This window comes from Mesoplodon densirostris, chromosome 11, assembly GCF_025265405.1.
Source record: "Mesoplodon densirostris isolate mMesDen1 chromosome 11, mMesDen1 primary haplotype, whole genome shotgun sequence".
Classification (NCBI taxonomy): Eukaryota; Metazoa; Chordata; class Mammalia; order Artiodactyla; family Ziphiidae; genus Mesoplodon; species Mesoplodon densirostris.
In genome coordinates this window covers 13108910-13135960 of record NC_082671.1, presented here as the reverse complement: position 1 = coordinate 13135960, position 27051 = coordinate 13108910, and the positions used below count along the sequence as shown (strand labels likewise).

Genomic DNA, 27051 nt, shown 5'->3' with positions numbered 1-27051 from the left:
TTCAAAATCAAAGGGTGGAGTTACAAGCAAAAATTACAGTAATACCAGCTGTTAGACTAATTTTTTTTTAATGTATCATCTCTCTCTCTCTCTCTCTCTCTCTTTTTTTTTTTTTTTTTTTTTTGGCTGTGCTGGGTCTTTGTTGCTGCGCGCGGGTGTTCTCTAGTTATGGCGAGCAGGGGCTACTCTTCGTTGCAGTGTGTGGGCTTCTCATTGTGGTGGCTTCTCTTGTTGTGGAGCACAGACTCTAGGCACGTGGGCTCAGTAGTTGTGACTTGCGGGGTCTAGAGTGCAGTTTCGGTAGTTGTGGTGCATGGACTTTGTTGCTCCGCGGCATGTGGTATCCTCCTGGACCAGGGCTTGAACCCACGTCCCCCGCAGTGGCAGGCGGGTTCTTAACCACTGCACCACCAGGGAAGCCCTGTTCATCTCTTAAGTCATGTAGAAAACAAGAAGTGGAGTAACACATTGTTCTTACAATAATGCTAGATTTTATAATTGCTTGTGTATTTACCTTTACTGAGATCTTTATTTCCTCACATGGCTTCAAGTTACTGTCTATTGTTCTTTCATTTTAACCTGCCAGACTCCCTTGAACATTTCTTACAGGGCAGGTCTAGTGGTAGGTAACAAACGCTCTCAACTTTTATCTTAGAATGTGTTACTTTCCTTTCACTTTGAAGGACAGCTTTGTTGAATAAAGCGTTCTAGATAGACAGTTTTTTCTTTTAGCATTTTGAATATATCAGCCCACTGCCTTCTGGCCTTCAAAGTTTATAATGAGAAATCTGCTTATAAATCTTATTGAACATCTCTTATATGTGATGAATCACTTCTCTCTTGCTGCTTTCAAAATTCTATGTCTTTGGCTTTTGACAATTTGATTATAATGTGCCTTGGCATGGATTTCTTTGAATTCATCCTACTTGGCATTTATTGAGCTTCTCAGATGTTTATATTCACATGTTTCATCAAATTTTGGGAAGTTTTCAGCCATTATTTTTTTAAATAGTCTCTTTACCCATTTTTCTGTCTTCTCTTTCTGGGACTTCCACAATGCATGTATTGGTCTGCTTGCTGGTGTCCCACAGGTCCCTTACACTCTGTTCACTTCTTTTCAATCCTTTTTATTTCTGTTCCTCAGATTTGATAATTTCCATTGTCCTATATTCAAGTTCACTAATTCTTTTTTCTGCATGCTTAAATATGCCTTTGATCCCTCTAGTGAATTTTTTATTTCAGTTACTGCACTTTTCAGTTCCAGAATTTCTTTCTGGTTTCTTTTTTAGGTTTTCTACCTTTTTATTACTATTTACGTTTTGTTCGTACATCATTTTCTTGACTTTATCCATGCCTTCCTTTAGTTCTTTGAGCATCTTTAAGACAGTTTTTTTTGTTTGTTTTTTGTTTCTTTTTACATCTTTATTGGAGTATAATTGCTTTACAATGGTGTGTTAGTTTCTGCTTTATAACAAAGTGAATCAGTTATACATATACATATGTTCCCATATCTCTTCCCTCTTGCGTCTCCCTCCTTCCCACCCTCCCTATCCCACCCCTCCAGGCAGTCACAAAGCACCGAGCTGATCTCCCTGTGCTTTGCGGCTGCTTCCCACTAGCTATCTACCTTACGTTTGGTAGTGTATATATGTCCATGCCACTCTCTCACTTCATCCCAGCTTACCCTTCCCCCTCCCCATATCCTCAAGTCCATTCTCTAGTAGGTCTGTGTCTTTATTCCTGTCTTACCCCTAGGTTCTTCATGACATTTTTTTTCCTTAAATTCCATATATATGTGTTAGCATACGGTATTTGTCTTTCTCTTTCTGACTTACTTCACCTCTGTATGACAGACTCTAGGTCTATCCACCTCATTACAAATAGCTCAATTTCGTTTCTTTTTATGGCTGAGTAATATTCCATTGTATATATGTGCCACATCTTCTTTATCCATTCATACGATGATGGACACTTAGGTTATTTCCATCTCTGGGCTATTGTAAATAGAGCTGCAATGAACATTTTGGTACATGACTCTTTTTGAATTATGGTTTTCTCAGGGTATATGCCCAGTAGTGGGATTGTTGGGTCATATAAGACAGTTGTTTTAAAGCCTTTGTCTAGTAGATCCACCATCAGGTCTTTTTCAGGGATAATTTCCATTGGGTTTTTTTTTTCCTCTTATTTTGAATGAACCATATTTCCTGTTTCTTTGTATGCTTTGTGTTTTTTGTTGAAAACTGGACATTTGAATCTAATAATTTGTAATCCTGGAAATCACATGGGGAATGGGGAATTTTCTCATTCCCCAGGGTTTGCTGTTTTCTGGTTTTGTTTTTATTGTTGTAGGCTATCTCTGCTGAGAATCAGCCTGAGATATAAACTTAAGGTCTTCTCAGGTCTTTTCTGAGCCTCTGCCTTCCCCTGGGCATGTGTAGTAGCTTTCTAATTTCCCTCATATATGCAGTTGCTTGAATATTCTAGTCTTCAATGTCTGGCTCTCAAAGGGGAAAAAGAGAAAAACAAAGGGGGATTGAGGGGAGCACCAACCCTTTACATCCCTTGACAGTCACAATCAGCAGAGGGGGAAGGGCTTCAACAATGGGGGAGATGCAACGGCAGTGGCTGCCACCATTTTGCCTGCAGCTCTGTGATCATAAGCGGCAGTTAGTCACCTGCTAGCTGTACCTATAACCTGGAACAAGTTAGTAATATTTCTGACCTCAGATTTCTCATCAATAAAATGGAGATAATAACAGCTTCTATGTCATGGTATTTGGGGAAGAATAAAATGATAAATGCAATAAAACACTTAGCACAGAGCCTGGTCTAGTAAACAGAAAATAAGTATTAGCTATTATGTTGAACCATGTGAAATTGCTGATATTTGATCAATTTTTTTCTTTTACCTAAACAGCCATTTCATAGGCTCATCCTATATGGCTATAATTTCATAGTTGAGAAAACTGAGACTCAAATAACTTAACTTTTTCAACTTAACTTTTTCAATGTGTTCAGCTAATACGTGGTAGTGAAAGGATTTTGACCTTTTTACAATCTAAGTTAGATTATGGAGTGACAAACACTCTGCCACTAGTTTAGTAAATACTCTCAACAAAAACTTTTCACTAATAATCAAGAGAAATCTGCTGACTGATTACATTTAGTATCATCATTCTAAATGCAATGAAAAAGAATTTTCCTTCTAACTAAATACCATCTCTTATAAAAATATCCTTCAGAGATCTCAGGGCCAAGAACCAATCCAGATGCCCTCAGATTACATCATTAAGGTCAATAATTTTTCAGTAAAATAGAGCAATTTGAATCTATTTTATACCCTCTGTCAGGATGTAACTGGTCTTTCAGTCAAGAAGTCAACAATGGCCTCTAACTCTTTCTGATTTTGCCCTAGGGCATGGGGGTCCTGTGACTTTGGATGACTGTGGGGATATTGACAGTACTATGATCCTTCTGTACACCTCTGTGGACACCAACAAAGTATGTCTGACTTCTTATCAGGAACTTGGGGTTAAGTGACTAGGTGAGGAGGGTTATCCTGGAAGGCAAATATTGGGTTGGCCAAAAGGTTTTCTGTAACTAAGAGCTTACAGAAAAACCGAACGAACTTTTTGGCCAACCCAATACTAGCAAAGGAATTAAGAGAATTTATGTTTAGAATCCAGAGGTTAGTTTATTTCAGATTTACGATTTTGCCCCCCTTGGGGCCGTATTCCTTAAACATTTTCTCCCATAGAACTTCTTATTCAGAATATCCACTCTATTTACTGTATTAAAAATACCCACCCAGAAAACACTGGTATAAAGACCAGACTGTTGATGGGATACCAATGAGAAGGTGACGGTTTTTTCCTAAGAATTGTTTATTCATTTCCACAACTAAAAATTTGAATGAAGTATTAACTCTTCTCTCTCCTTCTGAAGTCTCCTGAAAATCATTAATTGTGTAATCCCTCTGGCACATACAAACAGCCTTCTAATGTTATGCTTTATGTTCACACACTATATATACATAGTACCTATCTATCTATAGATAGATATTTACACACCTACATATGTGCTTTATGTTCACACACTATATATACATAATACATATCTATCTATCTATAGATAGATAGATAGATAGATAGATAGATTCACACACCTACATAGTAGGTTCTTTGAAGAAAGGGAGTGGATCTCATTTCTCCATGTCTCCTGTGCTTAGCTTCTTTTTTTTTTTTTTTTTTTGGCGGTACGCGGGCCTCTCACCGCTGCAGCCTCTCCCGTTGCGGAGCACAGGCTCCGGATGCGCAGGCCCAGCAGCCATGGCTCACGGGCCCGGCTGCTCCGCGGCACGTGGGATCCTCCCAGACCGGGGCACGAACCCGCGTACCCTGCATCGGCAGGCGGACTCTCAACCACTGCGCCACCAGGGAAGCCCCTGTGCCTAGCTTCTTATCTGGCACATAGTTGATGGCTGCTAAGCGTTTAATTTAAAAACAAAAATACCTGCCTTTATGTCACCCAGAGTTGTGCCCATCATGAACTAGAAGCCACTGTTCTAACCAACCAAATGGTAGGTAGAAACCTTTTCTTCTTTAAGAAGTTAGGTCCTGACATAACCAGGAATCTACTAGAAACATTTTTTCATTTTTTCATGTAATTTTCCAATATGAGCATTCTGACATCCCTAACTCATATATTGACTGTATGTATTGGCCCAGCTTTGTAAAAGACATCTATGATGCGAAATGTGGAAAGCTAGAGAAAAGATGCTCAGATTGAGAAAGTTAAACTAGAAGTTCGGGACGGGGGTAGCAGCATTTCAGAAAAGTAATGCATCGTTTTTAGTTACATTGTTTTAGTTATACTGAACCTTTACTATAATGCTGTATTTGGCATCATACCATGGGAATACCTTAAAATGAAATCTGCTCAATACTTCCGTTCCTAGTAGTAACTACTGAGATAACTACATGCCCCTCTAAGTTATTTGCACCTGGGATGATGCCTTTGCCTCCCTTGGAGAGAGGCAGATAGATACCTGCAGTGAGATTCTATGTCAGCCTTATGATTGCTCTTCAAAGTGAAGAATGTGGTTCTGTGCACTTGCTGTCTCCACAGGCAAGTCTAGTTGAACTTTTCAATAATCTAATGCCATCAATTGTGCTGTATGATATGTATCTATGGGGAAAACAGGGATTAATTCTCAAAACATAGGGCTATAGATAAGTTATTCCATAACCAGAGTAGGTCTCAGTAGAGATATAATCTACTAGCCCCTAATATATAGGATATTTTCTCTCCTCAATATATGCAAGTTTATATTCTGTTTTCAAGTTAAGAGTATAATTTTGAGAATGTAAAATTTTGTCCAGAATGTTTTGAGGGAGCGTGGTGAATTTAGAAGGATGAACATTTTCCAGATGCCTCTTACAAAACTGACTCAATATATGCAGCAGTAATTTAAGGGTATATTAATATTTCCATTGACAGATTACTTGAAAAAAAACCTTTTATCTTGGAAACCTAATGAGTGTCGTGTCTAAGAAAGCACATTAGAGCATAGGGCTAGAAGAGATTCAAAAATTATGTAATTGACAGAACTTAAGAAATGTAGAATTCTCTAGGAGCCCCTTGACGTGTATAAATATGGATAATGGATGTTAGCTATGGTGCATTTTCTCAAGACATCACTTTTTTTTTTTTTTTTTTTTTTTTTTTGCGGTACACGGGCCTCTCACTGTTGTGGCCTCTCCCGTTGCGGAGCACAGGCTCCAGACGTGCAGGCTCAGCCGCCATGGCTCACGGGCCCCGCCGCTCCGCGGCATATGGGATCCTCCCGGACCGGGGCACGAACCCGCATCCCCTGCATCGCCAGGCGGACTCTCAACCACTGCGCCACCAGGGAGGCCCAAGACATCACTTTTAATAGCAACTTAATATTGTGGAAAACACTGCTGCCTCCCTTGTCATGTGACCCGGAGCTATTAGCCATTTAAGTTTTCTTGCTTCTATTTTAACATTAGTAAAATGAAAGACTTGAACTAGAAAGACCCAAAGAATCTCTGCTGGGCAGGTGTAGCATATGGTCATAAAGAAACAGAAAGGGCCTCCCTGGTGGCGCAAGTGGTTGAGAGTCCGCCTGCCGATGCAGGGGATACGGGTTCGTGCCCCGGTCTGGGAGGATCCCATATGCCGCGGAGCGGCTGGGCCCGTGAGCCATGGCCGCTGAGCCTGCGCGTCCGGAGCCTGCGCGTCCGGAGCCTGTGCTCCGCAACGGGGGAGGCCACAACAGTGAGAGGCCCGCATACCGCAAAAAAAAAAAAAAAAAAAAAAAAAAAAGAAACAGAAAACTAGTCGGCCCACAAGGAGCTTAAATCCATGTTCATGGTGAGAACCAAGTGGATCTTGACTAGCTCCTGGCTGGTAACATTTACCTTGTTTCGCTGAGAAACATTGCTATGAAATTCAAATGTCATTGGGCAGCACGGTTAATCTCATCAGAAGTCATTCTAAAATGTCTTTTTCTGTTCATCCTTCTTCTTTTCATGCCCCGACACAGTACAAGATTCTTTTGACCTATGACACCCACATAAACCAGACTAACCCGGTGGATAAGAGCCCCACATTCATCTGGAAGAACCACAGACTTCCTAATGATATTCCAGACGAGGGTAAGATATCCTTCGTGAAGTTTCTTTTCCTGAAATTGTTTTTGTGGTAAGGAGAGTAAATTCTGTGGTTTATGAAATTAGCCTGTGTTTTTTGTTTTGTTTTGCTTATTGTCTGTATTAGATTTGCCAGGTTTGTAAACATGGACTTTACGTCTCTGTCCAATGAATAATATTACAGTTCTGATAGAACACTGAAGATATTCCATTCTAATTTAGCTATAACTGTCTTTAATATAGGGTGTCTCTAATAGGGTGTCCTACGTACCCTTTGACGTAAATTTTCCTATAGAAAACTAGATTTGGCAATTGACAGAATGAACACAGAGACACATAGTCTCACTCCATTTACATTTTACTGAAGGAAACTCATGGAATATATACTTCAGCAAGGAATACTCGATGTCATTAGGCTGGGGGTGGTAAGTGAGCGTGGCCTCTGAAGTCTTCCCCGTTTCCTGAGAGGACACATACTTGGGTCATAATGATGGTTACCTTCCTACCTGAGATGAGGTCCCATCATGTCATGAAAGCCCTAACACGGCTAGGGCTTCACCCATGCAACTTGCCATGCAACTGTATAACACTGACTGTCACTGGACAGGGCCAGCTGAGTGTCTCATGGGCAACAAGGTCTCAGGACACTCTTCCCATGGCTGGCTTGGCCAAGGCTTTCCACAATGAATAGTAAGTAATTCCATATTACTAATCAATTTTTAGGAAAAGAGTTTAAATTTGAACAAATATTTATGCCCAAAGATGCAAAAGAAAAAAAAAAGCTGGAAACATTATTAATAAAATGACTTAGAAAACTACAATGTATTCATAAATGGGGCAACATGCAACCAATTAAAAATAATTATTTACAAAGAATTTTAAATGACATTGGAAGTTATGAGTAAAGTAATACAGCTTTTTTATTTAATGAAAGTCTAACTTTGCAAAACAATGTATAGAAATAAGACTGCAGAAAAATATGCTAAAATGTCAATAGTCGTAGCCTCTGAGTAATAGTATTCTAGATTTTCTTTTTGCTTTTTTATATATTTCTTAATTTTCTAAATTTTCCATAATGACTATTAATTTACCATTTTAAAAAAATATTAAAAATTATAAACTAGAAATACTTCTATCCTAGCCCTGCTCTACAGCCAGAAACTCTGGATGAAAGGTTGATCTGGCTGAAGAGAACAGTTCTGATTAAATGGGCTTGTTTACATTATAGCTGTAACTATGTTTCTAGTTCTTGTGTTCCATGAGTCAAATTTGGTTAAAAATGAATCCTGTGTTTTTAGTCAATAGACATGAGGTAGTTGACTGAAGCAAAGAGAGAGGTAGGAAGTAGGGATCCCATTCTTCTAAATGATTTACTGTCATCATTGCTTTTTAAAGTTGATTTGTTTTCTTTAGCAAGCTTTTTTTTTTCTTTTTAATTATCTCTAGAACCATCTTCAAGCGTCCTAGATTCAAGCCAAACTTGAATATATCTCTTTTCTCACAGGCTTCTGCAGCGCTATGCTTCTTTCTTTTGTAATTTTTTTTTTTTTTTTTTGCGTTACGGGGGCCTCTCACTGTTGTGGCCTCTCCCGTTGCGGAGCACAGGCTCCAGAAGCGCAGGCTCAGTGGCCATGGCTCACGGGCCCAGCCGCTCCGCGGCATGTGGGATCCTCCCAGACCGGGGCACGAACCCGCATCCCCTGCATCGGCAGGCGGACTCTCAACCACTGCGCCACCAGGGAAGCCCCCTTTTGTAATTTTTTGAGTTAAAATTATTTTTCTTTTTCCTTAATTATAGCCCTCAGTGACAGAGTTGGGTTTGTATTTTTAATATATTTCTTTAAAAGTTTTTAGATATTTTGGTTATTAAACAGAAAGTCTGTACTGTGTAAAATAATGAACTTCTCAAAACATGATTTTTGAGAGAGTTCTCATTATTTACCTAAATGAGATCACATTAAATATTTACATTACATACGACAGGGACATTGCCTCATCCTGGGCAACTTTACTTCATCCTCAGTTAACTAGAAAATTCAGTTAGCCAGAGCTTTTCATTCTTTAACTATTACATTTAGTTTCAAACTTTACAAATTAAGTATCTCAGTCTTTCAAATAGTATACAAATAAGATAGTCATGCCTGGTCTTTCATCTGTGTACACAACTGCCAACTAAGTAACAGAACGTTTCACCTGGAGATTCTACCATCAGTGTCTTTTCATTCATCTGACAAATATTTACTTAATGCCAGACAATGTTCTAAGCACCTGGGACACAGCAGTGGACAACGCAGATCTGGTTCCTGTTCCTCACCCAAGCCTTCCTCAGCCGCCTCCTGGGTTCCAATGACATCCATCTGTCTTCCTGCTCAGCCCCACCTCCTACCCACCTCAAACCCAACCACCACTGCCGCCAGAGGGACAGCACAAATCCAGTCGCATTACCCAACTGCTGCCAAGTAACCCTTCGATTGGCAGCTCCACTTTGCCTTCAGGGTCCAAATGACTTATTATAGCACAAAATGTCTCTGATCTTCCCACGTCTCCAGCCTTCTTTTTCATCTTACCTGAAATCTCTTCCCCACTCTCTCAACTTCTGCCTACTTCCTTAAAGAAAGGGTCTTGCAGCTTCATGCTCCTGGGTCTTTATTGATGCTACTCCCTCTGACTAAAATCTGTCACCACCACCCCCCATAGAACTAGTAAACAACCACTCATCCTCAATGTGTAACTTGGATTTCACCTTTCCTAAGCTTTTTCTTAGCATCTCAGGAGGTTATTGATCGTGCCCTTATTACACCGGACTTCTAGCATATTACTTATATCTCATTTATTTGTTTACACCATACACCGTGTAAGTGTAGGGTCCACTCTTTACTCAAACACAGTGCCTTGAAAGGAAGGAAAGAAGGGAGAAATGAAGGGAGGAAGGAAAGAAGGAATGAAAGACAGTTTGAGATAACTATGAATATGCATCTATTCAGTCCTAATCTAGACAGTGTTCATTTCAGTCCATTTACTTCTCTAACTATGAGTATCTTCCTCTGTTAAGTCAGGAGATTTGTTAGCTGATCTCAAAGTTCTTTCCAACGATCATGTTCTATGACCTTGGGGTTATAAAACTCAATCTGCATTCACCGTCTATCTAGTTAAATAGGCTGTGATAACCACAGTAGCCACCAGAGGGCAGCAGAAACTTAACCTTAGAACTAATGCGATAGGGTGATTTACAAGTATGTTGAATTAAAAATTACTATATTTAAATAGTATGTAGTATATTTAAATATCATAATTATATTTCATGCAATGTGATGTTTACAGTAGGGAAGAATTGAGAGGGGCTAAGGACTCAGCAGATATTTCCTCCAACTCATGCTGTAGTCTGGAGGCTGGGTAATTTTAGTAGACTGATGAGTAGAATCATCTGCACTGTTGAAATTGTATTCCTCGTACTCACTGTTGTTTTTCGTGTGGGGTTGGGGGTATGAGAGTGGTGGTGATGGGGATGGAAGTGGTGATTGTAGTAATAAACGGAATTCACCAAAGTCAAATATGCCCACAATGCAGCTCCACCTCCAAGGGAATAATTTATTTCTGTGCTAACGAGAATAGAAACCCAGGGCTCACATTTTCACTGTTAAATTTTCCCCTTAGCAGAAAACAAAATAACAAGGAGAGGCGAAGTTATAAGTTAGCAAAGCATAACTCCTTTCAATTCATCCCTTATAGAAAGGTGTGGCAGTATGAACCTTACTAAACCCTCTACCTCAGAAAAAAAAAAGGTTAGTTCATTAGAAGGACATAATGTGATGAAACAAAAATGGTTCAAAAATACATGTGACATGTAAGCTAAGTCTAATACAATAGCACAAGAGATTTTTTTTATGTGAATTTATTTACATATATTATTTGGGCGTTTTTCTTTGCCTCTTCTCAGAGAGTGAGATGAGCAGGGCCAAGTTTTTATTCAATTATTTATTTATTCAGTAATTTTTTATTGATACGTGACCAGGTACCAGGTCTGGTGCTGCGTGCTAAAGGTATCAGGATGAGCAGACAGAACACTGGCCATGCCCTCAAGGGTCTATGTTATGGTGCCATGAGAGAGAATACAGTGTGAGGTGTTGAGGTGCTACCTGAATAAGATCTGACCACTCATCATTCCAGGGACACCTTCATTAATTATATTTTTATTGTATAAAAATTCATGCACATGATTTTAAAAGCCAAGAGTAGAAATATTCATAATGGAAAGTGAGTGTACCTGGTCCCACCTCTGTGCATCCCTGGCCTTGCAGTCCCTTCTGCTTAGTTTTTTTTCATATTTTTAAATAATATGCATATATTTCTTGCTTTATAAGCTTTAGATGTTATCTATTTATTTCTTGTATCGATAAATGAAGATATAGTTCATTTTCACTAGCCCTACTTTTCTCTAAGCTCTTCTCAATATAGGTATATCTTTTTGTCAATACATTTATTGGTGCCTTGTAATTTTAATTAATTTTGCATAAGCTTCGAGTTCTATCAAGTATATATAAAAGTTCTTGCTTCCCAGCTTTGTAAGATGAAGACGTTAGTGTCACTTTCCTTTCTTCTACCTCATTCCCACCTCCCAAATTCTCCTGTATTTTGCTTTAATTTGTCTGGGCTGCTAATATTTTTTTGGTAGCCATATGAAGCCCTCTGTCATTTACCTATCAGTTGAAAATTACTAAACATTTTCATTATTATTATTATTTTTATAAAGCTAGATAGCATGTCAGGATAACATTTCTTTCTGTATAACTCCAATGCCTCTCCTTTGTGACACACACACACACACACACACAAATGGATTTTTTAAATTCCAAATTCTCAAACTATTTTACCTCGTTTTATTTTTAGATTGCGCCTTCCTTGAACATCCTTCCCTAGAGTTTCTGATTGGGTCTCTCTTATTTATGCTATAAAAAAAAAAAACCTGTCTCCTTCACCATATTGCTATTACCTTCCAGCTTCTTACACACTATCTGTTGCTTGGAATCCATTCCGTTTCTTCTTCTTGAACCCTCTAACTTCCTATTCTAATAGGGATCTGTTGAGGCATGTTTGAACAACAACTTTCTTGTACAGTTTTTTTTTTTTTTTTTTTGGCTGCATTGGGTCTTCATTGCTGTGCACGGCTTTCTCTAGTTGTGGCGAGTGAGCCAGGGCTACTCTTCTCTGCAGTGCGAGGGCTTCTCATTGCAGTGGCTTCTCTTGTTGCAGAGCTCAGGCTCTAGAACGTAGGCCCAGTCGTTGTGGAGCACGGGCTTAGTTGCTCCACGGCATGTGGGATCTTCGCCTGCATTGGCAGGCGGATTCTTAACCACTGTGCCACCAGGGAAGCCCTCTTACACAGTTTTATTACTGTTGTTGTCCTTCTTAATCTAGGCTCAGTCTCTGCACACTCAGAGTCTGCTTCAGTGCTTCCTTGGGTTGGATCCACATTTTCCTGAATTCCACTGACTCTTCTGCCAGTCTCTCAAATTCCTTCTTCTACACAGCTTCACCTACATGCTCATAAATCAAATTCCTTACATTCTTCATTGACTTCCCTCAATGACCCGGTTGAGTTTGGAAAGGACCAGTGGGCAATATTGTCATGTACTCTTCATTCCACACTGTCCTACTTTTCCTCCGATTTGTTCTCTGTATTGAAAAACAGTTGTCTATTTCTTCCTCTATGAATCCTCCTTAGGTATATTGGTTTCAAAGACGTCAGATAGTCTTCCCACCAAAATTATTTGTGTGCCAGAAACTATTTTATGTTCTTGTAACTTTTGATGATTCCCGTAAGAAACGAGATGTCTAAACTGTAAGGGTAGATGAAATTAAGCCACTTTGGGGCACATTCCAGACAGTTTTCCTCATAGACCAAGGATGCAGGATCTGTATTACCAATGAAGAGATTAATAAAAGACAGATATCTTTTTTTAATTTAATTTTTATTTTATATTGGAATATAGTTGATTTACAATGTTGTGTTAGTTTCAGGTGTACAGCGAAGTGCTTCAGTTATGCATATACCTATATCCATTCTTTTTCAGATTCTTTTCCCATAGAGGTTATTAAGAGAATATTGAGTAGAGTTCCCTGTGCTAGACAGTAGGCCCTTGTTGATTATCTATTTTATATATAGTAGTGTGTATATGTTCATCCTAAACTTCTAATTAATTTATCCCTCCCTCCCACTTTTCTCCTTTGGTAACCGTAAGTTTGTTTTTACGTTTGTTTGTTTTTAAGTCTGTTTTAAGTTTGTTTGTTTTTAAGTTTAAGTTTGTTTTTACTTAAGTTTGTCTTGAAGTCTGTGAGTCTGTTTCTGTTTTGTAAATAAGTTCGTTTGTATCATTTTTTTTAGATTCCACATATAAGTGATATCGTATGATATTTGTCTTTCTCTAAAAGACGGATACCTTAAAAGGTCTCTCCTTTTCCCCATCCTCAAGTTACATTACACAACTAGGATCGTGTGAGGTGTGCACATTGTCTTTTCAAAGGTCCTTACTGGTGCCATTTTCACCGTCTTTTCTGCCCCAGGCCCTCAAATGCTGATGGTCGCTGTCTTCACTCTCACAGGGGCTGTGGCCCTGCTCCTGCTCATCGCCCTCCTGGTGCTCAGGTAAATTCCAGCCCCTCTACCCTGCTGTGCTCCCCACTCAGAGAGGGAGGGGGGCAAGGGGGAGAAGTCACGTCTGTGGATGATAGTATACATTCACAAGAAGCTCTCCGGACAGAGCTAAGGTCATGGAGGCATTCAGCATCAAAGACTCTATCAAGGGCAGAATATTACTCAGTGGGTGGATTAGAGCTTTTGGCCTCAGAGACGTGTGAACTCAAATCCCAGTTCTGGGCTTTACCAGTCGTGTGGTGTTTACCATATTATTAGCAGCTTAAACATGTTACTCAGCTTCAGCATCCTCATCTGCACTGTTGTGAGGAGTTGAAATAAGGTCCATATCGTGACCATATACCAGGCATTCTACAGGTAGAAATAGCTATTTCTGCTGTTTTATTAGTATATTGTGGGCAATTTCAGAATCTCTATATTACATACTGTCAGGCCGGAAGAGGCTTTAGAAATCATCCATTCCAAACCTCCTGCTTTAGCCTGAGGAAAGAGACCAAGAAAGCCAAATGGCTTGCCTGCAGTCACATCACCAGGTAGTGTGTTGGGCCAAAGGTAGAACTCAGGCCTTCTGATCATCAGTTCCATGATTGTTCTGCTCAGCTTGGACATATGAAGAGCCTAGTGCAGTGCCAGAGACATAGTCTGTATACTCAGAAATATTTCTTGACTATATACATGAATGAGCGAGTCCCACACTACCTCCTAATCTGTGTGTGTTAAACACACAAAACTTTCTATCCTGTTATAGTACCAGGATCACTCCCATTTCCTAACTAAACCAGACAACAGTTTTTCTCTATGTATCACATGCTTTGGTCTGTGTGTCACTGTACCTTCTCACGATGAGAGTCCACTCTGTTGCGTGTCAGTTAAAGCTTTCTCCAGAAAGCGGGTAGATTGTTCTCTTCAGTCTGAAGGCAGAGTTTGACTCCTGTGGCTCTGTATTACCAAGAAATGTAAGAGATGATTTACAGTGTATGGTGACCATTTAGTTGAAGGTAAGAGGAAACCAAAATTTGAGGAGAGTAAAGGCAGCCAATAGCAGGGCCACAGATGTGGCTATTGTCCCTCAGACACCAAGTCCAAATGGGCGTCAGCTTAAGATAGGATGAATCACAAAGTAAGAAACAGTAACAGGTGGAAACAGGCATTTTCCATTTTCTCTAAGCAGGGAAGGCAGAGATAGGGCTTCCTAATGGCGAGAGCAATACTGTGTCCATGAGGAGATATGGAAGACAGATCTTATTCTTATAGTTTTCCATTCCAACAGCTATGCAAGAAAAGTAGTGAATGATTTATAGCATCCTCTAATTCAGTATGAATGGTGGTTGGCTCTGTGGAGTCCCAAGAGTCTTCTGCAGTGCAGAGATGAGAGTCTGGGAGCCTTCAAGGCCCTAATAGTCACGCCACTTGCCACCAGGTCTTAGGCCCAAAATCTTTGGCCAATAATATACTATTTTATATGTATCTTAATAGAGGAATAGTCAGAGTTAGATGGAAGCATAGGAAGAGAATAATCATTTCTGCTTAGGGGACATTCACAAAGTCATCATCAGTGACCTTGAGAAGGTGAGTAGGAGTTTGTCAAATGAGCACAAGCAAAGACAAACTCAGGGACAAATAGGCCAATGGAAAAGAATACAGATTCTAGAATCTGACACGAGCAAGCATGAGAACTTCGCATACGATGGGAACATTGTGAGTCAGTTGGGAAATGATGTTGGAACAGTAGGCTCTCAACATGAAAAAAATGAAATTAAAGCCCTACCTAAAACAATACACAAAGCTAAAGTTCATTCCATATGGATTGTAAATGGACTACAGACCTAAATGTGAGAAAGCAAACTCAGAAGAAAGTAATAGAAAATGACTTTATGTCTCAAGTAGGAAAATACTTCTCAGTCAAGATAAAAAAGAAAAGTCAAAGAAGAAAATAATATAACCATGACCTTAAAAAAATCAAAACTTTTTATACAGCAGAGCTCAATAAAGCAATAAACCAGAAGAAAGCATTTGCAATGCATCAAAGGACAAAAGATTTGTTTTGCAGAATTTATAAGGAACTCATGTAAATAAATAAGGCAAAGACAATGCAATAGAAAAAAATGGGCAAAATTATGAATAGGCAACTCTATAAAATAGCTAGAAAATATTTGAAAAGATATTTAATCTCTCTAATAATCAAGAAAATGAAATGCAAAGCAACAAACACCATTTCACATACATCCTAAGGGTTAAAAAAAGTTAAACAATACCAAATGTTGTTAAGAATACGGAGGAAACGGGAATTTTCACAGTGGGAGGGCAAATTGGTGCAACCGCTTTGGGAAACAATTTGGCAATGTCTGTAAAGTTGTGAGTGTGCATTCCTATAACCCAAGAATGCTGCTTTGTCTATACTATCAGGGGGAAACAATCACAAATTCTTGACATTTTGAATGTTGGGTTACATGTTGTTACATTTTTCTCTGTGCTTTTCTATTTTCTTAATGGATTTTTTAAAAGGCACAAATGCCGAAGAGGAACTGGCTTATTTAGGGATCTGATGTATCCTCTGTTTTCGCCTCACTCTTTCTGTGACATCAGTTCAAATTTTTTATTATAATAAAGGGTTGCCTTAGTGAAGGATCTGAGAAAGTGAAATGAAAAAGAAAAAAAAGAAAGAGTACAGAAGACCATCAGAAATCCTTACAGGTCCACAGAAGGCCAGCACTCACCAGTTTGGAGAACATGGAGTCACACCATTAGGCCAGCTGTACTCACCGCGTATCCACCTGAGGGCATCATAGCTCTAGATTTCTCCTAGTGTTCAGAAACCGAATGGCATGAATACTAATACAAACCTATTGGCTGGTTCTATTCCTTTCACAGAAAATATAAGAGAGAACATGCACTTCGTCAGAAAAAGTGGTTCCACATTCCTCCTGAAAATATCTTGCCCCTGGAGTCCAACGAGACCAACCATGTTAGCCTAAAGGTAAAGTGTCCCTTACCTGGTGAATGCAAGGGCTGGTGCAACTTGCCAGGGATTTGACAAGACTTTGGTACATGGTATGAAATGTTCCAGGCCAGGATCATTTGTTTCAGGATCCAAGACTTAGATGTTTTCGAACTCTCAGCTTCCTATCTTTCCCTTGGCTCTTCATTGCAGTAAATGTCAGCTACTTGAACCAGTGAACACTTTGGTGGAGGCTGAGATATGGTGTGTTCCTCATTCTTTGCATTTGACCCAGAAGAGAAATGCACAGAGTGAGAATTTTTTATGGAAGGGATACGGAAATGGGTAGAGCATTTGAGTTCCTCTAAACCTTGGGGAACTACTCTGCTTAGACTAAAAGACGTGCGACTTACTTGCTCATTGCTGAAAAAAGAGGTCTCTGCTGATATTTGCCCCCATTCTCCCTCAGCCAGGAAATCTCAGCAGCAGCCCATGATAACTCCTCCCATCCACTGAGGTTGATGCGGGACCTAAGTGGTCTTATCCACTCCCCACAAGGACCTCATGAGATGGACTTTATCATCATAATTTTGCTGATGAGAAAATTGAAGGGCAAAGGGTTGAGAAGCAGGGCAGGATCACACACAGCTAGTGAGTCAGATTGCTACAAATGGTACAGCTAACATTTCCTGAGCACTGGTTATGTGCCAGGTGCATTGACCCATTTCATTGTTCCCAAGCACTTTGGGGCAACAGGGCTAGAATTTCAGGAGCGTGGCCACAAGTTGAACCCAGTCTGTGTAACCGTGAGGACCACGATCCTAACATTCACCATGCACCATAGCCTTATCAGAGGTTTTATACCAAAGCATACTAAGAGGAGATGGAGTCCCAGAACCTCCACGTGAAGGAGTGAGCAGGGTCCCTCAGAGTAGGGCCAAGCCAACAGGATCGTGTGACCTGGGGTGCCTCCCTGCCTAGAATCAGCAAAAGTAAAATTGTTTCATGGGTCAGGTTTGTGCTTGGAGCCTCTCCGCCAGCTCCTGGCATTCCACCCCAAGTCCTGCACGCTGCACTCTGGTGCCTCAGGTCCCCTCACGGCTGTGCAAGGACTGGGTCTTCCCATCCTCCAGAAATGCGCCACGCTCGAAAGCGATGCTCCTGTTACATTCTGAACCACAAAAATAAAGGTGCTGTTGGCAAAGACCAGGGACTTGCCCGGCGGTCTGGTGGATAGGACTCCGAGCTTCCACTGCAAGGGGCACGGGTTCGAACCTTGGTCAGGGAACTAAGGTCCCGCATGCTGTGCAATGTGGCCAAAAAGTTAACCAACTAACTAACCAAATAAATATTTTTAAAATTTAAAAAAAAAAAAGACCAATCTGTCTCAGGCAAGTGTCAGGATGAAATCGATCTTGTGGTCATTCACAGTACAGTGTAAACAAACGTCAGATTACTGGCTTTTCAAAGAGAGAATTTATTGACCTGAATGACTTACCGGCAGTACCCTGGGAAGGGGAGAGGAGACCTTTAGAAGGAGTGAGTGTTCCCCTGCCTCTGGTGTGACACGAGGATGGGCTCCCACGTGGTTCACCTCTGCCACGTCCAGCCACGGCTCCACTCCTCACAAGCCTCCCCCACTGCCTCAAAACCCCAATATTGCACTTGGTTCTTTTGGGTTAAGCCTAAAACATTGTGTCTCTGTGCGTTTTCTTAAAATATAAATACTCCTAGGAGTATACCCCATCTACCCCTTGTCAGGTCTGACAGAATTCTTATGAGTTAATTCATCAGTTGGCTAAGGAATAGGTCTTGGGGACAGTAACCGAGAAGGAGGAAGGTTAGAGGTGATTCAGAGCAGTGGGGAGTCGCTGTCACTCTGAGGTGCAGCCCAGCTAGGGAGCAGGCAGCTGGGAATTGGCCGTATGGAGAGGTCTTCCGTTGCTCTGAGTCCGGCAGGGCCGAGAGAAGGCCCACAGAGGTCAGGCAAAGTCAGCAAGAGGGGAAAATGCCACACAACCAGACAGGCGGTGGTTCGAGCTCTGGATAAGGAAGCAAGACTAAGGGGCGAGAGGATGAAGAAAGCATCCCGGGCTAGAAGAGAGAGGGTCAGAAAACCAAGGCAGCCAGAGGGAGAGAAGTCAGCAAAGCCCCAGGGGGGAGCAACAGACAGAAAAAAAAAAGGTAAAGATGCAGAGGACTTATTTGAGGATAAAACGCCTTTGCTTGCAAGAAAACGTCACCAACTTTGTCTCAGTTGATTCCCAGGTATCCCTGTGAGTTAGGATTGCCCAGATAAGGAAGGGACTGAGGCTCAAATGGTCTAAATGACGTATCGAGGCCTGAGAGGGTGAAAAGAATACTAGACCAGAAGTCATGCTTGGTTTCCATATGTTCTTAGGCCACATGTGGTATCATGTAACCCTTTGGTGTTTTTTTTTTTTTTTGCGGTACGCGGGCCTCTCACTGTTGTGGCCTCTCCCGTTGCGGAGCGCAGGCTCCGGATGCGCAGGCTCAGCGGCCATGGCTCACGGGCCCAGCCGCTCTGCGGCATGTGGGATCTTCCCGGACTGGGGCACGAACCCACGTCCCCTGCACCGGCAGGCGGACTCTCAACCACTGCGCCACCAGGGAATCCCCTCGTGTAACCCTTTTGTACTTCATGTATAAAATGAGAAACAGGAGAAGGGGAGACAAGTGACATTTATTAGCCTGCATTGTGCTGGGCATCATGCTTGGAATTGGATATAACTTATTTCACTCACATTTTCAAAATGTCCGTATGAAGTAAGTTTTAAAAAATATAATACACAGGTTTTTATGAGGATCAACTGGAAAGATGCAATAGTTCTCACTCTTTTTTCTGCCTTTAGACTGGCAGACCAAGAGCCATACTAGCCTGCAGGGGTGTGTGTGTGTGTGTGTGTGTGTGTGTGTGTGTGTGTGTGTGTGTGTTGTGTTTCATTCCATATTTAACTTTTTAAAAAATTAATTACCAAATACAAACATCTTGGAATGGCATAGGAAATCCATATTACAAGCTTCTTTTGACAAATCAGATGATCTGGCCACTCCAGGCTGAACCCAGAGCTGATGAGGCTGCCCTCTGAAGCCCCAGCACAGTGTCCTCACTTGCGTTGCTACTTGGGCATTTAGGCATGAGTTCGCAACTCAGATGCACAACATGCTCCCCTAAGACCATCTGTCTGGAGCTACAGGCAATGGTTCCCAATAGATGGGGGAGTTGAGAGAGAAGGAAGCAAAGGAAATCGCTGGCTGAAATAAGCCACAGGAGGAAGGGAGGAAAACCCAGGGTTAAGCTGGCGGATACTTGGAAGGAAGATGCCGTTGGAGGGAGAAGGTGAGAATGATAGGGAGGGAACACAAGTCAATTATGACAATTTTTCTGAGCCTGCCCAGAGTGCTGTGAGCAAACTACAACAGATACAGCCCACCCACAGAGCCTCTCAGTCTTGTCTGGCAGGTGGGGGGGGGGCGGGGGAAGACTAGATATGGAGCTTGTGGAATAATTGGCCTTTCCTTGTGCCAGATCGAGGATGACAAGAGACGTGATACAATCCAGAGACTACGACAGTGCAAATACGACAAAAAGGTGACTCTAGTCTCCTCTGCTCTTCTGAACTCTCAATCAGGGGTATGTGGTGCTGGGCCTTCTGACTCATTGTCGCCCCAGCTCTGATGTTGGCAGTGCGATGGCCGGGGTGCCCGGGCTGACCCCACGTGCTGTTCTTGGAGCCTTTCACAGGGATGGGCAGGGCTCTGCTTCAAGGGTTACAACACTCACAAGTCATGAGTATATTGAAGGAAAAATAGAATTTTTAAGAGGGGGAGAGTGAAGGAAGGAAAAAGGAAAAATTAAAGAGATTCAGAGCAGTCCAGGCAACCCTGTATATATTTCAGCTCATTGCAGTGGGAATATTACAATCCCATAGGGGGGTTTTGTATCTTCTTTCCCTCCCTCCCTCCCTCTCTCCCTTCCTCCCTCCCTTCCTTCCTTCCTTCCTTTTCATTTAGTCATTTTTAAGAAACATTCCCATCTGAGCCTACTATATCCCAGGCACTAGTTACCAAGGATATAAACAGCAATAAAAGTGTTACCACTCTCGAGAGCTTACAGTATTGTGGAAAGATAGACACGTGAGCAAATTATTATAACATGCATATGAGTGGTCATGCTACATTATCTCCTTAATTCAATGGATCTTTGCAGCAAGTGATTCTAAAGGATCTCAAGCACAACGATGGCAATTTCACCGAGAAACAGAAGATAGAATTGAACAAGGTATGTGTCCCTTACTTAACACCTTTAAGTGAGAAAGAGCTTCACTCCATTTTCCCCAAGCATTGAGGTCCCTGGTGGAGCAAGGTGTTATTGGGGAGGCTGACAAAGAAGCCCTCAGACCGAGAAATGGGTGACCATACTCGCTGAAAATTCTACCAAAATATGTTGAAGGGTGATGTTTGATGGTGTAAAACATGTCGGCATGTCCTAGAAAGTGGTCCTGATGGGATTTGAGAGTACTCAAAGGTTTGTATTCAAGTCCCCTTGCTGACAAAAGAAAGGCTGTGGGGTAAGATGTAATTCCAAGTGCAGTAGGAAATGAACTGACACTTCATAGTATCAAGAGCAATACATCTTCCCAGAGATCTGAGACACGGCATGTTTTATTAACATATTAGTTTTTACTCAGGCGCTCCTTTCTGGCTGACCTGCTTTGTAAATAAACATGTTATATCTTAGTTGCTACAGATTGACTATTACAACCTAACCAAGTTCTACGGCACGGTGAAGCTTGATTCCATGATCTTTGGGGTTGTTGAGTTCTGCGAGAGAGGATCCCTCCGGGTAAGGAACCAGGATCGTTTCCAGTTCCCTAACTAGCCAACCGTATGCAAAAAAAGAATATTTAGTAGCGATTTTAAAGGCTCACTCAGTGAAATAATATCAGAGAGTTATCAGGAAAAGTGTATGGGCCCATATGCTTGTCAAACTAGATCACTCAGGTTTTGTCAGTCGTCCATATTATATCTTTATAAGAAAACTAGCTAAGAAATATTCAGGAGTGTAGACTTGAAAAAACAAAGAACAGATGTGGAAGAGTTTTTGCCTCTTGATTCATTTTATTTTACTGGCATACTTGCTTTCGTATTAAAAGGAGACCGGATGGTCATTACGACAGCAAGGAGGCTTGTTCCTAAGTCCTAGTTCTGTCTAAATCCTACCCTCGTCTCCCTTGGGAAGCATTGAGGATGACCCAGGAGTTGCCAGATGGGGTCAGGAATTCTGGCTGAACAAGTCCAAAGCAGAAAAAGAAAGACAGGACTGAGGCAAGTTCTTGGGAAGAACCAACTATCGAGCTAAGAATATCCAATCATTGGCTAGTTCAGAAGGGCAGGCACACACAGAAGCATTCAATCAAAAAACAAAGTCAGGTGTCGAGGAAGGGGGGTGGGGCAGGAAGGAAACCGGAACAGTTGCTTCAAAGAGTATCGAAATATTTGCTGCTCACCTTGAGCGCATTCTAGGCATATGTTACAAGAGGTTTCAGCCTTTTAAATACCTTGGGGTAGGGTGACCATATAATTTCATTCTCAGGATCCTTTGAGAATGAAAGGGGGTAACAAAATAATTATGTGGTAACAGCAGACATAAACTGCAACTGGCCCCAAGCAAACCAGGAATTGTGGTCACCCTACCTATGGGCTCCTTTCCGACCTCGTATCTCTTAAAAACCTCAATGTTTTCCCCAACAAAGCCAGAATACTAACATTGGGGGCAGCAGCAGCTTCAAAGAGGTCCAAACATTCATAATTCAATAAAATTTTAAGATAATAAAATGTGCTGAACTAATAACTTAAATATTTTTGTTCAATAAGCTTCAATTAAAAAAAAAAAAAAAAAAAGACAAACACAAGAGGGAGTTCCCTGACAATCCAGTGGTCAGGACTCTGCAATTCCACTGCAGGCGGCACGAGTTGGATCCTGAACTGAGATCCTGCATGCCGCACGCAGCGTGGCCAAAAAAGAAAAAAAAAAAAAAAAAAAAAAGAATGTAGCTTTAAAAATGTATGTATGGCATAAACTCAAATCTATCTTCAAAGAAAACAGTTATATCCCTAAATGCTATTCTCTCTTAAAAAAATAATCTAAGTATTCAATGCAAAATTTAGAAGAATAACTGTGGCCTAAGGACAGGAAACCTTCACAATTCAATTACTATAAAACTGGTAAATTTTTAAAGTGCATTCATGAGTTGTTTATTTTTAAAAAAAACTACAAAACATACAAGCTTCTCATACTTCTAATTAAGTCTTTAAAACAAGCATAAAAATACACAAAAGTGAAAATTAAAAAAAATAAAGCTATGAAAAAGATGTTTTCAATTATGAAAGAATGTCATGACTATTAAGTTAAAAAAATGTAAAAAAAAAAAAGGAAAAACTTCAGAAACAATATAATCATGAAAACTTGACTCAAAGTAAAAACTTAAGGAGGTCAGTAACAATAGAAGAAATTAACACTCCCATTACAAAGAAAACCAGATTCAGCTTAATTTTTCTAAACTTCAATGAATAATTTTCATCATCTATGTAAATACTGTTCTAAAGTTAAAAACATGAACATCCTCTAAATTCATTTAACATTCAACAAGGCTAGCATAAAGTTGATACTTAAATGTGATTAAAGACTAATTACATTTATGAATGTAAATGGAAAAGTTATAAATAAAATACTGGTAACTAAGCCAGTTGTATATGAAAAGTGTAATACAACTAGATACGGTTAATTCTACGAATGGAAAAAATATTACTCTAATGCATCATATCAAAAGGTCTTTGGAGAAGGACCATATGATCATTTTAATTGATGCTGAAGTGATCGTTTAAATTGCTGCTGATATAATAAAATAAACACATTCCTAATAATAACAATTTCAGGTCTTTCAAAATTCAGTGTTTTCCATACAAAGGCTAGACCATATCTGATTCATTTGCTTTCAATGCAACAGAAATTTCCAATTAACAGAGCCTGGTCAAAGGGTTTCACACGGTCTTTTAATCCCTAAGATGCCTAGCCAACATTTAAATATCATATGCGTAGTGTTTTTTTTATGTTTTGTTTTTTTGCGGTACGCGGGCCTCTCACTGCTGTGGCCTCTCCTGTTGCGGAGCACAGGCTCCGGACGCGCAGGCTCAGTGGCCATGGCTCACGGGCCCAGCCGCTCCGCGGCATGTGGGATCTTCCCGGACCTGGGCACGAACCCGTGTGCCCTGCATCGGCAGGCTGACTCTCAACCACTGCGCCACCAGGGAAGCCCTGCGTAGTGTTTTTGACTCTCTACCCTATGGTGGGAAACTTCATTTACCTGAGTGGTCCTGGGCCCCCCATCTGGCATTGCAGACTCATGCTGGGAGCAGACCACACAGAAGCTTCTACAGGAAACTTATCCACTCCTTTGTATCATGAGCCTCAAAGCAAAGGCTGTGCCTTTGCAAACTACATTCCCCTCCCTGATGTAATCCCTTTAGGCTTCAACCCATGGCAAATCCCATCAGAAAACTACTGCTGTGGGGAAACAAATGAGAAAGTCTCTCCCTAGACAGAGTAAAAACAATATACTTCCCATCTTATAAATATACAGCAACCAGGACTTCCCTCGTGGCACAGTGGTTAAGAATCCGCCTGCCAATGCAGGGGACGTGGGTTCGATCCATGGTCCAGGAAGATCCCACATGCCGCGGAGCAACTAAGCCCGTGCGCCACAACTACTGAGCCTGCACTCTAGAGCCCGTGAGCCACAACTACTAAGCCCGCGAGCCACAACTACCGAAGCCTGCACGCCCAGAGCCTGCGCACCGCAACAAGAGAAGCCACCGCAATGAGAAGCCCGCGCACCACGATGAAGAGTGGCCCCCGTTCGCTGCAACTAGAGAGAGCCCGCGCGTGGCAACAAAGACCCAACACAGCCCCAAAATAAATAAATTAATTAATTAAAAAAAATATACAGCAACCTTGGCTAACCTTGTTTAGGCACAGTTGATTCATTCATGCAATAAACATTTATCGAACATCTATTCTGTGCCAGACACTTAATAGATGTTGCAGATACACCAGTAAATGAAGATTATCACAGAGTTGACATTTTTGTAAGGAGAAGAGATAGTAAACAAATAAAAACATAAAAAATGTCAGTGCTCAAGGGAAGAGTTACTTAGGGTCTGTCTGCTCAGAACTCCTCTCCCTTAACTTGGCCTGCTATCCACAGCTCCTTACCTGACTGACGGCTTTGGACCCTCTGTTGGAAACTATTGGTGCAGTACCTGAGTTAAAACTGGGCTTTTTCCCCAAACAAGAAACTATTGTTAGGTTCTCAGGGTGCTGTTTAGAGTTTTACTGTGAAGAATAGTTTTCAGCTTAGTTAAAACCCTGTATCTTGATAGAACCATCATCACGTTAATACTGTGAGTTCAAAATTCTAGGTCCTACAGTTCCCGTGAAAGTCCAAGCGCTCTGTCTTAACGACAGAGGACTTAGTAAACGGAAGAAACACTTAGCGGTATTAAGCCAATGGATACAGTTGATCATGTAAGTGAAAACATAGCCTAATGAAGGAATTTCCTAATAGCAATTCCTTGTTGAAAAACACTCGGGTAATTTTGCTGAGACAGAGCCTGCGTCTCAGCCCACGACCCCACTCCTGGCAGGTGCCTGCTCATTCCTTTACTCCTAGTGGAAGAACCGGTATATTGGATCTATGGTCATCTCCTGCTCATCTCCTTGGGATAAGAACCACCTAATGTTTCTTAAATCAGAGAGAAAAGAAACACATGTTCAGGAAAACCGGGACAATGGAGTTCCAACTTGTTCCTGAGCCCAAGGCCTCATGATCAGAAAGTCATTATTTGCCTGTAACAGTCTTTCCACAATAGCCTCCTTCAGACAACTCATCTTCTTCTTTTTCTCCTGCTCAGGAAGTTTTAAATGACACAATTTCCTATCCTGATGGTACATTCATGGATTGGGAGTTTAAGATCTCTGTCTTGTATGACATTGCTAAGGTAAGAGACCCACAAACACAAAAGACATTTATGAAAGTTAAATCTGGGAAGACAGATGTAGCGAGCTATTGCATTGGTCTCTTCATCTGTAAAATGATAATAAAAATAGTACCTATGTCATAGGGTTGTCATGAGGATTTTATGAAACAATGCATGTGCTCCAAATAAGACCTGACAAGCAGGTATTCAATATATGTTGGCCATTATTATTTTTATTATTAAATTCTTCCTACACTGGGCTTGGGGCACATATTTTCACAGATTTTCTGGAAGTAAAAAAATCACATAAGGTCTCAGAGAAGATGACTGAATCCTCATCTTCATAAGAGAAAATATTAAGGGTAGGCATTCGTCTTGCATGAGGCAATAATAAATCTGGACATGTATATTTCCCAGATGTGCTATGAAAAGGAAGTGGATACCAGTAACTAGGGCCCCATTCAAGAATGAAGAAAAGCGAGTCCCAAGAGTAAGCTGTGTGATACAGTCTTAAATCACTTGAAAGTCACATAGGATCAGAATCAGTTGGAAAAAATGTGACACAATACCTTATTTGGTACATTTCATCCCTGGGATCAAGGCCAAACACCAGTTTCTGCAATACCACCTCTGGCCACCAGGGGGAGGCACATCAGCCCCAAAAAGGGCTTCCTCTTTCAAAACAGAATGAAACATTCTATTTTAAAATAGAATGAAACCATTTAGACTTTAGGAAATAATCTAGCCTCACCCCTCCCTTCAGGAAGGCAAGGCCTTATTCATGTTTTTTCATTGAGGTAGCAGAGGACTAGAGACATACCCAAGGTCACAGACGGAATAAGTGGTAAGCAGAAACGCTTTTAAAAAAATAGGATCAATCTTTGCTTCATATTATATACAACTACTAAACAGAGTCTTCAGACAATTGCCTTTTACTGTGTCACCTAAATAGGCTTCAAAACTAGATGCAGTGCTTAGGCAAACATTGGGGCTTTAACAACATTAAGTTAAACATAATGGAATCAAATTTAAAATTTGATGGTGATTCTATCTGCATGCCAAAATAATTTCAAAACGTCATTTCTTTCCTTAAAATAATGGAGCTGCTGAAAAGTGTCATATCTCTGTTTTCCTGTTATCTGAAAAACTACAGGGGATGTCATATCTGCACTCCAGTAAGACAGAAGTCCACGGTCGTCTGAAATCCACCAACTGCGTGGTGGATAGTAGAATGGTGGTGAAGATAACTGATTTTGGCTGCAATTCCATTTTACCTCCAAGAAAAGGTCTGTCATGAATGAAATTTTTACTAGTTTCCCACTTAAAATTTTTTTTTTCTCACAAGTCCATGTAAGGTGTTCAGGAAATGGTGATACTGATCAGAAAATAAACACTTGGAGTTGTAAGAGGCATCAGCTGGGTCATTCTCCAGCACTACCCCCTTCTCAGTGTTCAGTGCCTGCTTGTCGAGTTGAACAAATCTCCTCTGTGGATTTCCTTCATCTGTGTGTCCCTTGATATCAGGGAGAAATCATGAAGAAGTTATTGGCTTGTGGAAGCAGGACTGCGTGAGAAAATACAGAAGTTAGAGCAGTAAGAGATCTTAGAAATCGTCTGATCAAACCCTCTTCATTTGTAGAAGACAGAATTGAAGCTCAGAGAGGTTAAGAGATTTGCCCAAGAAGATAGAGTACAAGGCTGAAGACCAGTTTCCCAATTCTAGACTT

At 40.9% G+C, this 27051-nt stretch overlaps 1 protein-coding gene across 5 annotated transcripts in view; it reads left to right on the top strand.

Moving 5' to 3' along the window:
- The window catches only part of GUCY2C (guanylate cyclase 2C), a 118792-nt gene that overhangs the window by 70210 nt on the left and 21531 nt on the right, over positions 1 to 27051 (top strand). For 4 of the 5 annotated variants that reach the window (XM_060112435.1, XM_060112437.1, XM_060112436.1 and 1 more), the window contains 9 exons: positions 3416 to 3501; positions 6569 to 6680; positions 13236 to 13317; positions 16198 to 16303; positions 19815 to 19877; positions 20496 to 20567; positions 21027 to 21131; positions 25259 to 25345; positions 26478 to 26610. In XM_060112435.1, coding sequence (XP_059968418.1) covers positions 3416 to 3501; positions 6569 to 6680; positions 13236 to 13317; positions 16198 to 16303; positions 19815 to 19877; positions 20496 to 20567; positions 21027 to 21131; positions 25259 to 25345; positions 26478 to 26610 — 846 coding nt within the window. The remainder of the gene's footprint in view (positions 1 to 3415; positions 3502 to 6568; positions 6681 to 13235; positions 13318 to 16197; positions 16304 to 19814; positions 19878 to 20495; positions 20568 to 21026; positions 21132 to 25258; positions 25346 to 26477; positions 26611 to 27051) is intronic. The other variant, XM_060112439.1, reaches the window with a different exon arrangement.